This window comes from Periophthalmus magnuspinnatus, chromosome 5 (genome assembly GCF_009829125.3).
Source record: "Periophthalmus magnuspinnatus isolate fPerMag1 chromosome 5, fPerMag1.2.pri, whole genome shotgun sequence".
NCBI lineage: Eukaryota > Metazoa > Chordata > Actinopteri > Gobiiformes > Gobiidae > Periophthalmus > Periophthalmus magnuspinnatus.
The window spans coordinates 235,426-247,061 of record NC_047130.1 but is presented as its reverse complement, the minus strand read 5'-3'; the positions used below and the strand labels follow the sequence as shown (position 1 = coordinate 247,061).

General features: G+C 44.0%; 1 protein-coding gene across 1 annotated transcript; it reads right to left on the bottom strand.

The window, feature by feature from the left end:
* Positions 1–1,114: 1,114 nt before the first annotated feature.
* On the bottom strand, positions 1,115–9,519 carry rnf130 (ring finger protein 130). Its single transcript, XM_033967148.2, has 9 exons — positions 9,418–9,519; positions 7,191–7,431; positions 6,345–6,533; positions 5,569–5,810; positions 5,356–5,427; positions 3,961–4,043; positions 3,262–3,358; positions 2,483–2,651; positions 1,115–1,649 (listed from the first exon to the last, which is right to left on the bottom strand). The coding sequence occupies exons 2-9, from the start codon at positions 7,426–7,428 to the stop codon at positions 1,558–1,560; spliced, it is 1,182 nt and encodes a 393-aa protein (XP_033823039.1). The 5' UTR covers positions 7,429–7,431; positions 9,418–9,519; the 3' UTR covers positions 1,115–1,557.
* Between the last annotated feature and the right edge of the window lie 2,117 nt (positions 9,520–11,636).

Sequence of the window (11,636 nt, the reverse complement as noted above, 5' to 3'; positions counted from 1 at the left end):
TCTGGCTCTTTCACTCTGGCTCTTTTACACTCTGGCTCTTTCACACTCTGGCTCTTTCACTCTGGCTCTTTCACACTCTGGCTCTTTCACACTCTGGCTCTTTCACACTCTGGCTCTTTCACTCTGGCTCTTTCACACTCTGGCTCTTTCACACTCTGGCTCTTTCACTCTGGCTCTTTCACACTCTGGCTCTTTCACAGTCTGGCTCTTTCACTCTGGCTCTTTCACACTGGCTCTTTCACTCTGGCTCTTTCACTCTGGCTCTTTCACTCTGGCTCTTTCACTCTGGCTCTTTCACACTCTGGCTCTTTCACACTCTGGCTCTTTCACTCTGGCTCTTTCACACTCTGGCTCTTTCACACTCTGGCTCTTTCACTCTGGCTCTTTCACACTCTGGCTCTTTCACAGTCTGGCTCTTTCACTCTGGCTCTTTCACACTGGCTCTTTCACACTGGCTCTTTCACTCTGGCTCTTTCACTCTGGCTCTTTCACACTCTGGCTCTTTCACTCTGGCTCTTTCACACTCTGGCTCTTTCACTCTGGCTCTTTCACACTCTGGCTCTTTCACTCTGGCTCTTTCACAGTCTGGCTCTTTCACACTGGCTCTTTCACTCTGGCTCTTTCACTCTGGCTCTTTCACACTCTGGCTCTTTCACTCTGACTCTTTCACACTGGCTCTTTCACTCTGGCTCTTTCACACTCTGGCTCTTTCACTCTGGCTCTTTCACTCTGGCTCTTTCACTCTGGCTCTTTCACTCTGGCTCTTTCACTCTGGCTCTTTCACACTCTGGCTCTTTCACTCTGACTCTTTCACACTGGCTCTTTCACTCTGGCTCTTTCACACTCTGGCTCTTTCACTCTGGCTCTTTCACTCTGGCTCTTTCACACTCTGGCTCTTTCACTCTGGCTCTTTCACACTCTGGCTCTTTCACTCTGGCTCTTTCACTCTGGCTCTTTCACTCTGGCTCTTTCACTCCAGACAAACCGAGTCTTTTCTGAAGTTTATTCCGTGTTTACACATGTGAGGTACAGATACACTGTATAAATGCAGGCCATTATAGAGCCATTCAGACAGAAAAGAGAAGAGGAAGAAGAGAAAGAAGAGGAGGAGAAGGAAAGAAAGAAAAGGGCAAGAGGATGGAGAAGGAGGGACAGGAGGATGAGAAGATTATGAGGACCATTATAAACTCTTCAGTTAAATACTTTTAGACTTGTTCAAATCCAAGTTTCACAACTGTTTAAAGGGTTTGACGAACCGGTTCAGAACCGGTTCAGAATCGGTTCTGATTGGTTCTGAACTGGATTGAACAGGTCTAGGGTCTGACATAGTATAAGGCTGTGGCTCAGTACATTAGCCACGTTATGATACGTTCAGTGGTTTAAATACAGCCTTTGTTATACTGTTCGGCAGAGTTCAAAACCCTCGAGTATCGGTCCGGGTCCGGTCTGATTTGAGTCCCAAATGGATTCAAAAGAACCGTTCCAAAGCAGGCTCACAGCTGGAGACCGGGCCGGTCCTGGTCCAGACGTCCATGGACCAAGAGTCTAGAGCCAGGATCAGGATTTATCTTCATAAAAGTCTGACTCTGGGATCTCCACCTCCGCCACTCCACGAGGGGGCGCTACAGGAGAGAAGAGCTGCACTCCACCTGAAACCCACGGAGAAGAGCGTTACATCATCCACGTTATTTACACACAAAAGAAAATGCATCGATTATCGCTATGGCAACAGTGATAAACTGAATCTGATAAAAACAGAGGCTCAGTGTCCACATGAGCTCACGCACTGATTCTGCACAAATCTGTTTTACAATCTGTCATGTATTTTTTATCTGGAATCAAAATGTGTTAAAATAATTGACATAAGGTGTGGTTATAATGAGCTCTTAATAAAGCGGCCATTTTTAAAGTATAAAAAAATCCCTGAAACTCTCACAAACATCTTCAGATTCAGACAAACTCAATGTAGCGTCTGTGGTTTGATGAGCTGGAAAAAATAATGTGTGGATTAAAATTCTCTGTTTTAAAATGGCTCTGCAGCGCCCCCTGCAAAGTTACAAACATTTATCTCCACTATGGCACTGAAAATATTCACTCATGTGAGGCTGAGGCAGCTCTCTCACGTGACCTTCTGTGGTCACAAGGGCTGCGAGGGCCCTTTATCTCTGCTTGCAGTTTTAATTGATCTTGATTTCGAGTGTATGTTCTTATTGTCCTCTTGTTCTCTTCTTACGTTGCCTGTAACCTCCAGCTGCTCGTTCTTAAGTAATATCAGGAAACGTGCTAACTGCTAACACATGACAGTTAACCCCTCCCTTTGCTCTCTGTGCAAAGTCACTCCCCCTTCAGAGCGACACAATCAGCTGCTTCTCTAATGTTTTAAAGATTCATTTGTCAAGTTGCTGTACAGTTTCGTGTCATGTTTTTATATATTTATGGACTTTGTCGTGCAGAAGTGTGAAATACTCTGCTCGGCTCTTACTGGTCACAGTGATGGTAATGTCAGTGGGTGTGGCCTCTGGGTGGGCGGGGCTTGGTTCCAGAATGATTGACGGCTGTAGGGAGTCACTGAGCGGGGTTCTCTGGCTCCGGGAGGCGGGACTATACCGGGATCCATCCAATGAGACAGAGTCCACACACGGAATACTGGTCTGGAATAAAAACAAGTCTGTCAGATTGGACAAGTGAGTGACAGGTGAGTGACAGGTGAGTGACAGGTGAGTGACAGGTGAGTGACAGGTGAGTGACAGGTGTGCACTTTGACTTACAGTATTAGGGTGTTCTCTGCACTCTTTTGTTTCATTCTCACATGTTTAACACACAAACCTGCAGATTTAGGCTGAGTTCTTCTCTCAAACTGAAAACTCTCTGTTCCACCTTGTGATGTCATCATGTGGTGATACAGGAAGTGCTCCACTGTGTTTTTAAACTCCACCTTCACTAGAATCATTTGGATCATTTCAGCCCTGGAAATGCCACTTTCTACTGAACTAAAGGTAAAAGGAGCTGTTGAAAACTACCGCTTGATGACATCACAAGGTGGAACAGAGCATTTTGAGCTTAGACAGACTAATAAAGTGTTAATCAAACGTGTGAATGAAACAAAACACAACTCCAGGTGTGTCCAAGAGTCAGTTTTGTGTAACATAGAATCTTCATCTGATGGTTAATCGTTCTAAATTCCAGACACTTCTGTTTGGTCCGGTGATGTCACAGTGTGCTGTTGTCATGGTGAATATTGTGGGACATGTTGGTGCTCACCACGATCCCCAGGGCCTTCAGGATGTTGAGTTTGCACATGGGGCAGGTGCAGTGCTCGTTCAGCCAGGGGTCCACACAGCCTTTGTGGAAAACATGTCTGCAACACAACACAACACAACACGTCACACACATGAAGAAGAAGAAGGAGAAGAAGAAAAATATGCTCTTATGTAACATTTTTTAAGATGCCCAAAGACGTTTTACACGAGAAGAAAAATAAAAACAAACAGAAGAAACAAAAAAAGTGAATGAAAGTTGGTTTTAAAGGTCTGATATTACACAAAACTATCGTGAGTTTCATTCACACGTTTGAGTCACACTTTATTATTAGTCTGTTACATCTCCAAAGCTCTAAACGCTCTGTTCCACCTTGTGATGTCATCAAGTGGTAGTTTTCAAGTTAACAGCTCCTTTTACCTTTAGTTCAATAGAGATTGAAATGATCCAAATGATTCTAGTGAAGGTGGAGTTTAAAAACACAGTGGAGCACTTCCTGTATTACCACATGATGACATCACAAGGTGGAACAGAGTGTTTTCAGTTTGAGAGAAGAACTCAGCCTAAATCTGCAGGTTTGTGTGTTAAACATGTGAAAATGAAACACAACTCCAGGTCTGATTGTGATGAGGAAACATAATTATAGCTTTAAACCATTTAAACAGTCATGGCAGAGACAGAACAGGGCTGCAGGGGGCGTACTTGCAGGGCAGGATGCGGACCACGTCATTGAGCTGATAGGACTCGATGCAAACGGCACAGTGATTAAAGTCTGGGTCAGTCTCCTGAAAAATAAAAAGACAAACGTGAAAAGCAAGAAACCAGAGGGATGTTTAATCAGATTAAACTTTGTGAACTTAAATGGAACAAGTTTCACTTATTTTGTTTTCATTTTGGTCTGAGCCGGGCACAATGTCTGCTGTCACTATGAGGGTTTCCTCCGGGTACTCCGGTTTCCCCCATCAACCAAAACATGAACGCCCTTCGAGACAACTGTTGTTGTGATTTTGGGCGTTACAAAAATAAATGAATTGAATTGAATTGAATTGAACTATGGAAATTTAAACAAGGACCTTAGTGACAGTGACAGTGTGTGACAGTGACAGTGTGTGACAGTGTGTGACAGTGTGTGACAGTGACAGTGTGTGACAGTGTGTGACAGTGTGTGACAGTGACAGTGTGTGACAGTGTGTGACAGTGTGTGACAGTGTGTGACAGTGACAGTGTGTGACAGTGACAGTGTGTGACAGTGTGTGACAGTGACAGTGTGTGACAGTGACAGTGTGTGACAGTGTGTGACAGTGACAGTGTGTGACAGTGACAGTGTGTGACAGTGACAGTGTGTGACAGTGTGTGACAGTGTGTGACAGTGACAGTGTGTGACAGTGTTGTGACAGTGACAGTTTTGTGACAGTGACAGTGTGTGACAGTGACAGTGTGTGACAGTGACAGTGTGTGACAGTGTGTGACAGTGACAGTGTGTGACAGTGTTGTGACAGTGACAGTGTGTGACAGTGACAGTGTGTGACAGTGACAGTGTGTGACAGTGTGTGACAGTGTGTGACAGTGACAGTGTGTGACAGTGACAGTGTGTGACAGTGACAGTGTGTGACAGTGACAGTGTGTGACAGTGTGTGACAGTGACAGTGTGTGACAGTGACAGTGTGTGACAGTGTGTGACAGTGACAGTGTGTGACAGTGTGTGACAGTGACAGTGTGTGACAGTGTGTGACAGTGACAGTGTGTGACAGTGTGTGACAGTGACAGTGTGTGACAGTGTGTGACAGTGTGTGACAGTGACAGTGTGTGACAGTGTGTGACAGTGACAGTGTGTGACAGTGACAGTGTGTGACAGTGTGTGACAGTGACAGTGTGTGACAGTGTGTGACAGTGTGTGACAGTGACAGTGTGTGACAGTGTGTGACAGTGACAGTGTGTGACAGTGTGTGACAGTGACAGTGTGTGACAGTGACAGTGTGTGACAGTGTGTGACAGTGACAGTGTGTGACAGTGTGTGACAGTGACAGTGTGTGACAGTGTGTGACAGTGACAGTGTGTGACAGTGTTGTTGGAGTGTTGGGGCAGACAGGGACTCACCTTGTCTCCTCTCCGAACAGTCCTCGTGGTCAGTTTCCTTATAGCCTTTTTAGCTGCGTCTCCAAATCCTCTCTAGAGTGCACAAGAGCACGAGGTTAGCAGGACTCAAAGCACTGAAGCTGGCCTGGTCCTGGCCTAGTCCTGGTCTGGTCTTGGTCTGGTCTAGTCCTGGTCCTGGTCTGGTCCTGCTCTGGTCCAGGTTTAGTCTCTCACCTGAGTGCGCCCTCTGGTGGATCCTCGTAGCCTTTGTGCGCAGTAGAACAGGAGCCAGGCAGAGCTGACGCCGAGCAGAACGATGAAGGACACAGAGACAAAGAGCAGAGAAGACCGGGACGAGTTCTGAGACCGAGGTCCCACCAAGACCCTCACGTGCACCGACAGGTTCCTCTCCAGCAGGGACAAGAGCTCTCGGCCAAAGAGCTCCGGAATCATCACCGCCACCACAGCACCAGTACCTGAGAACAAACAGACGGGACTGAACCAGGACTGAACCAGGACTGAACCAGGACTGAACCAGGACTGAACCAGGACTAAACCAGGACTAAACCAGGACTAAACCAGGACTGAACCAGGACTGAACCAGGACTGAACCAGGACTAAACCAGGACCGAAGCAGGATTCAACCAGGACTACATCCAAATGACTGACTGAGGACTAAACACAATAAAATCAAAACTGAATCATGCTGGTTATGTTGTAAATGATTAGTACACTAGTAGTAGTAGTAGTAGTGGTAGTAGTAGTAGTAGTAGTAGCAGTAGTAGCAGTAGTAGTAGTAGTAGTAGTAGTGGTAGTAGTAGTAGTAGTAGTAGTAGTAGTAGTAGTACCTTCGTGGCCCATGCGTACTGTCTCGTTACTGCTGTTGTTGTAGATGAGTACAGTAGTAGTAGTAGTAGTAGTAGTAGTACCTTCGTGGCCCATGCGTACTGTCTCGTTACTGCTGTTGTTGTAGATGAGTACAGTAGTAGTAGTAGTAGTAGTAGTAGTACCTTCGTGGCCCATGCGTACTGTCTCGTTACTGCTGTTGTTGTAGATGAGTACTGCGCTGGCCTTGAATGAAGCTGCTCTCTGGATCTTCTCTCTGAAAGTGCAGTTTCCTCTCTGCATCAGCGCCACCCACTGGACAGAGCGAGGAGGACTGAAGCGGGTCTGAGGATCACAGCCCTGAAGGTCCACAACTAGACCAGAGAGAAAGACCCGACTTAGACCTGGACTAGACCAGGGTTAGACCTGGACTAGACCAGGGTTAGACCTGGACTAGACCAGGGTTAGACCTGAACTAGACCAGAGCTAGACCTGGACTAGACCAGGGTTAGACCTGGACTAGACCAGGGTTAGACCTGGACTAGACCAGGGTTAGACCTGGACTAGACCAGAGTTAGACCTGGACTAGACCAGAGCTAGACCTGGACTAGACCAGGGTTAGACCAGACACTTTAAAACCCATACTCCCTATTATGAAAACTGTAGTCTTATTGTGAAAGGTGGACTCTTATTGTGAAAGGTGGACTCTTATTGTGGCGGAGGCTGCAGTATCACATGGAGGTCAGAGTGTCTCGGGTCATGTTACACTGAAGGACACAACAGCTCAACCTGTGATTTAGAGAAGGAGAGGAGCAGAGGAGCAGGGAGGAGCAGAGAGGAGCAGAGGAGCAGAGAGGAGCAGGGAGGAGCAGGGAGGAGCAGAGGAGCAGAGAGGAGCAGTCAGGAGCAGAGGAGCAGACAGGAGCAGAGAAGCAGACAGGAGCAGACAGGAGCAGAGAGGAGCAGACAGGAGCAGACAGGAGCAGACAGGAGCAGTCAGGAGCAGACAGGAGCAGACAGGAGCTCCTCACCTCCGTTGTGCGGTGTCGGGGCGAGCAGGAGGCCTCGTGTTTCGGTCTTGGGCGAGTGCAGACCAAACAGAGCGTCTTCAGAGCTGCTGATGTGGACGATGTTGCCCTTAGAGTCAGAGGCCGTGGCGTTTACCGTAGCAACCACGTGGTCGTCGGGCAGTAGGTTTCGATGCCCCGCCCACACGGTCTGCAGCACGGCCAGAACCAGGACCTGAGTCCAAGTCCAGGGCAGGTCCATGTCCTGGAGCACAAAAGAACATGAAGAATGAAGTTGATCCCAGGCTCTGGAGCTCAGGCTGCATGAAGAGTCATAATAAGACAACACCAAACACACAATCACACAACACATCACTGCAGGCAGCGGGACTTGAACTAGAAAACCTCAGGTAAATGGGCACACTTAACAGGTTATTACACGGTACAGTAGACTGGGAATTCTGGTTCTGGAAGTTTTTGTCCTTTTGAGAATGTGGCTGTGGCTCTGACATAAACACAGTGATGCAGGAACCACATTTTGACCCTCGTTTAGCACCTGCGACTCTGTACTATACTCACACTCTTATACTGTACTATACTCTCATATCACTCTTATACTGTACTATACTCTCATGTCACTCTTATACTGTACTATACTCACACTCTTATACTGTACTATACTCTCATATCACTCTTATACTGTACTATACTCTCATGTCACTCTTATACTGTACTATACTCTCATATTACTCTTATACTGTACTATACTCTCATGTCACTCTTATACTGTACTATACTCTCATATTACTCTTATACTGTACTATACTCTCATATTACTCTTATACTGTACTATACTCTCATATTACTCTTATACTGTACTATACTCTCATGTCACTCTTATACTGTACTATACTCTCATATTACTCTTATACTGTACTATACTCTCATATTACTCTTATACTGTACTATACTCTCATATCACTCTTATACTGTACTATACTCTCATATCACTCTTATACTGTACTATACTCTCATGTCACTCTTATACTGTACTATACTCTCATATTACTCTTATACTGTACTATACTCTCATATTACTCTTATACTGTACTATACTCTCATGTCACTCTTATACTGTACTATACTCTCATATTACTCTTATACTGTACTATACTCTCATATCACTCTTATACTGTACTATACTCTCATATCACTCTTATACTGTACTATACTCTCATGTCACTCTTATACTGTACTATACTCTCATATTACTCTTATACTGTACTATACTCTCATATCACTCTTTACTGTACTATACTCTCATATTACTCTTATACTGTACTATACTCTCATATCACTCTTATACTGTACTATACTCTCATATCACTCTTATACTGTACTATACTCTCATATCACTCTTATACTGTACTATACTCTCATATCACTCTTATACTGTACTATACTCACACTCTTATACTGTACTATACTCTCATATCACTCTTATACTGTACTATACTCTCATATTACTCTTATACTGTACTATACTCTCATATCACTCTTATACTGTACTATACTCTCATATCACTCTTATACTGTACTATACTCTCATATTACTCTTATACTGTACTATACTCTCATATCACTCTTATACTGTACTATACTCTCATATTACTCTTATACTGTACTATACTCTCATATCACTCTTATACTGTACTATACTCTCATATTACTCTTATACTGTACTATACTCTCATATTACTCTTATACTGTACTATACTCTCATGTCACTCTTATACTGTACTATACTCTCATATCACTCTTATACTGTACTATACTCTCATATCACTCTTATACTGTACTATACTCTAATATTACTCTTATATTGTAGTAAAGTGTCATTTTTCAATACTTATATTTTCTTATTTTCATGTCCAAAATCCTCCGAAATCATCTGAATTATGTAAATGTCCTGCCAAACCTGCAGTTTCTCTGCCATGAGTCACCTGTCCCCGCGTCCTCTGCCCTACTGTCCATGTCTCCTTAGTTTTACCTTTGTCCCTTTGTCTCACCTGTTTCTCTGTGTCCTCTTCCCTCTGTCCCTCAGGGTCTCATTATGTCTCCTTTGCTCTGTTTCTCTTTTGTCTTCCCGTGTCTCTATGTCCTCGGTGTCTCCTTCCCTCACGTCCCAGCCCGTGTCTCTGTCCCTCTCATGTGTCTCCTGCCTCCTATGGTCTCTGTGTCTCTGTCTTACCTCGTGTCCTCGTGTCCTTGTCTCCTAGAGGACGCTGTATTCCCGGTGATGTCCCGGTTCCTCCGGTTCACATCTCTCTTGTTTGTCTTTGTTTTCGGTTCTCGGCTCTTCACGCGCGCGCATCACGCACAGGGCGCGTCCCCGGGGCCGAGAGCGGAGCCCGGGCCGGACTCGGGTCTGGACCTGGTCTGGACCTCGTCTGGGTCTGGATCAGGTCTAGTCCGGGTTTAAACGCGCTTTGTTTGTGTGGGCCCCAAGATGAGTCAGCGGAGGAGGAGGAGATGCAGAGCGCATGCGCAGTGAGGGGAGGAGGGAGGAGGAGGAGCGAGGAGGAGAGAAGAGATGCAGAGAGCATGCGCAGTGATGGAGGAGAGAGGAGGAGGGAGGAGGAGGCAGAGGAGCAGGGAGGAGGAGGCAGAGGAGGAGGCAGAGGAGGAGGCAGAGGAGGAGGCAGAGGAGGCAGAGGAGGCAGAGGAGGAGGCAGAGGAGGCAGAGGAGGAGGCACATGAGTGCAGTGCAGCCTGTGTGTCTAAAGTCTGGGTCTGTTTGATTTGATTTTCTTGTTCCGTCGGGGTCGTGTTCTGATGCTGCAGTTGTTTTGTTTCATTCAGACTCTTTATATCAGTTTGTCTCCAAAGCTCAAAACACTCTGTTCCACCTTGTGATGTCATCATGTGGTGATACAGGAAGTGCTCCACTGTGTTTTTAAACTCCACCTTCACTAGATTCATTTGGATGATTTTAGCCCTGAAATTGCCCATTTCTACTGAACTAAAGGTAAAAGGAGGAGTTAACTTGAAAGCCACCACTTGATGACATCACAAGGTGGAACAGAACTTTGGAGATGCTGCAGACTAACAGACAGACCCAGTGTAACCATAACCAAATCAAACATGTTTAACCAGATCCAATATTTTTAGATTTCATTTCGATTAATGGGACTGCAAATAATAATAATAATAATAATAATAATAATAATAATAATAATAATAATAATAATAATAATAATAATTATTATTATTATTATTATTATTATTATTATTATTATTATTGTTATTGTTATTATTATTATGATAATAATAATAATAATAATAATAATAATAATAATAATAATAATAATAATAATTATTATTATTATTATTATTATTATTATTATTATTATTATTATTATTATTATTATTATTATTATTATTATTATTATTATTATTATTATTATTATTATTATTATAATAATAATAATAATAATAATAATAATAATAATAATTATTATTATTATTATTATTATTATGATAATAATAATAATAATAATAATAATAATAATAATAATAATAATAATAATAATGTCTTTAGTCTTGTGCTGTGTCAGGCTGAATGAAAAACACATGTAGGTCTCTCTGTTTGTGTTGGGTTTCTCATGGACTATTGGACTTATCGATTTGGTCTCAGATTCAGCCTTTTCCTGATTCACTGCAGCTTCAAACAACAAGAAATAATAATAACCTTCACCTTCAGCGTCACCGCCCGGCGCTACAGTCCAGGGTCTGACCCAGATGAGCACAGACGTGTTCAAGGTTAGACTCACACGACGTCACAATGTTCTAGAATCTCTGTAGAATCTCTGTAGTTTAAACAGAGACAGGACTCTGAGTGATTTTACTGTTTAACTGTCAAACTGCAGACGTGTGGACCTGGTTTATCTTTAAAGTCTCTGTAATCACTGGACCTGTCCACATGAAACACAAACTACCACAAAGCTCAGCGTCTTCTCTGTCAGTATAATTAAACAAAAGTGAGTTATTTTTTTCCACAATAGCTTCAGAAAAATATGTTTTTCATAACAATGACACAATAATACATGATAATACATGATAATACATGATAATAATACTGTACATTATGCACGTCCCACTGGGAGGAGGCTTCAGAGAAGACCCAGGACACGCTGGAGGGACTATGTCTCTCTGGTCTAGGAACGCCCTGGGGTCCAGAGGAGCTGGAGGACATGTCTGGGGTGGGAGAAGTCTGTGAGTTCCTGCTTTGCCTGCTGCCCTCAGGACCCGGCCCCCGGAGAAGAGGAAGAACATGGATGGATGGATGTACATTATGTATCCTCGAGGTTTCGCTTTTTCCCACTGGGCTTTTTTTTCTAAGGACAGGGGGCGCTCTCGGACACTTCTCCATTTCCTTATTTTCTGTTGATTCATTTGTTTGTCTGTTTC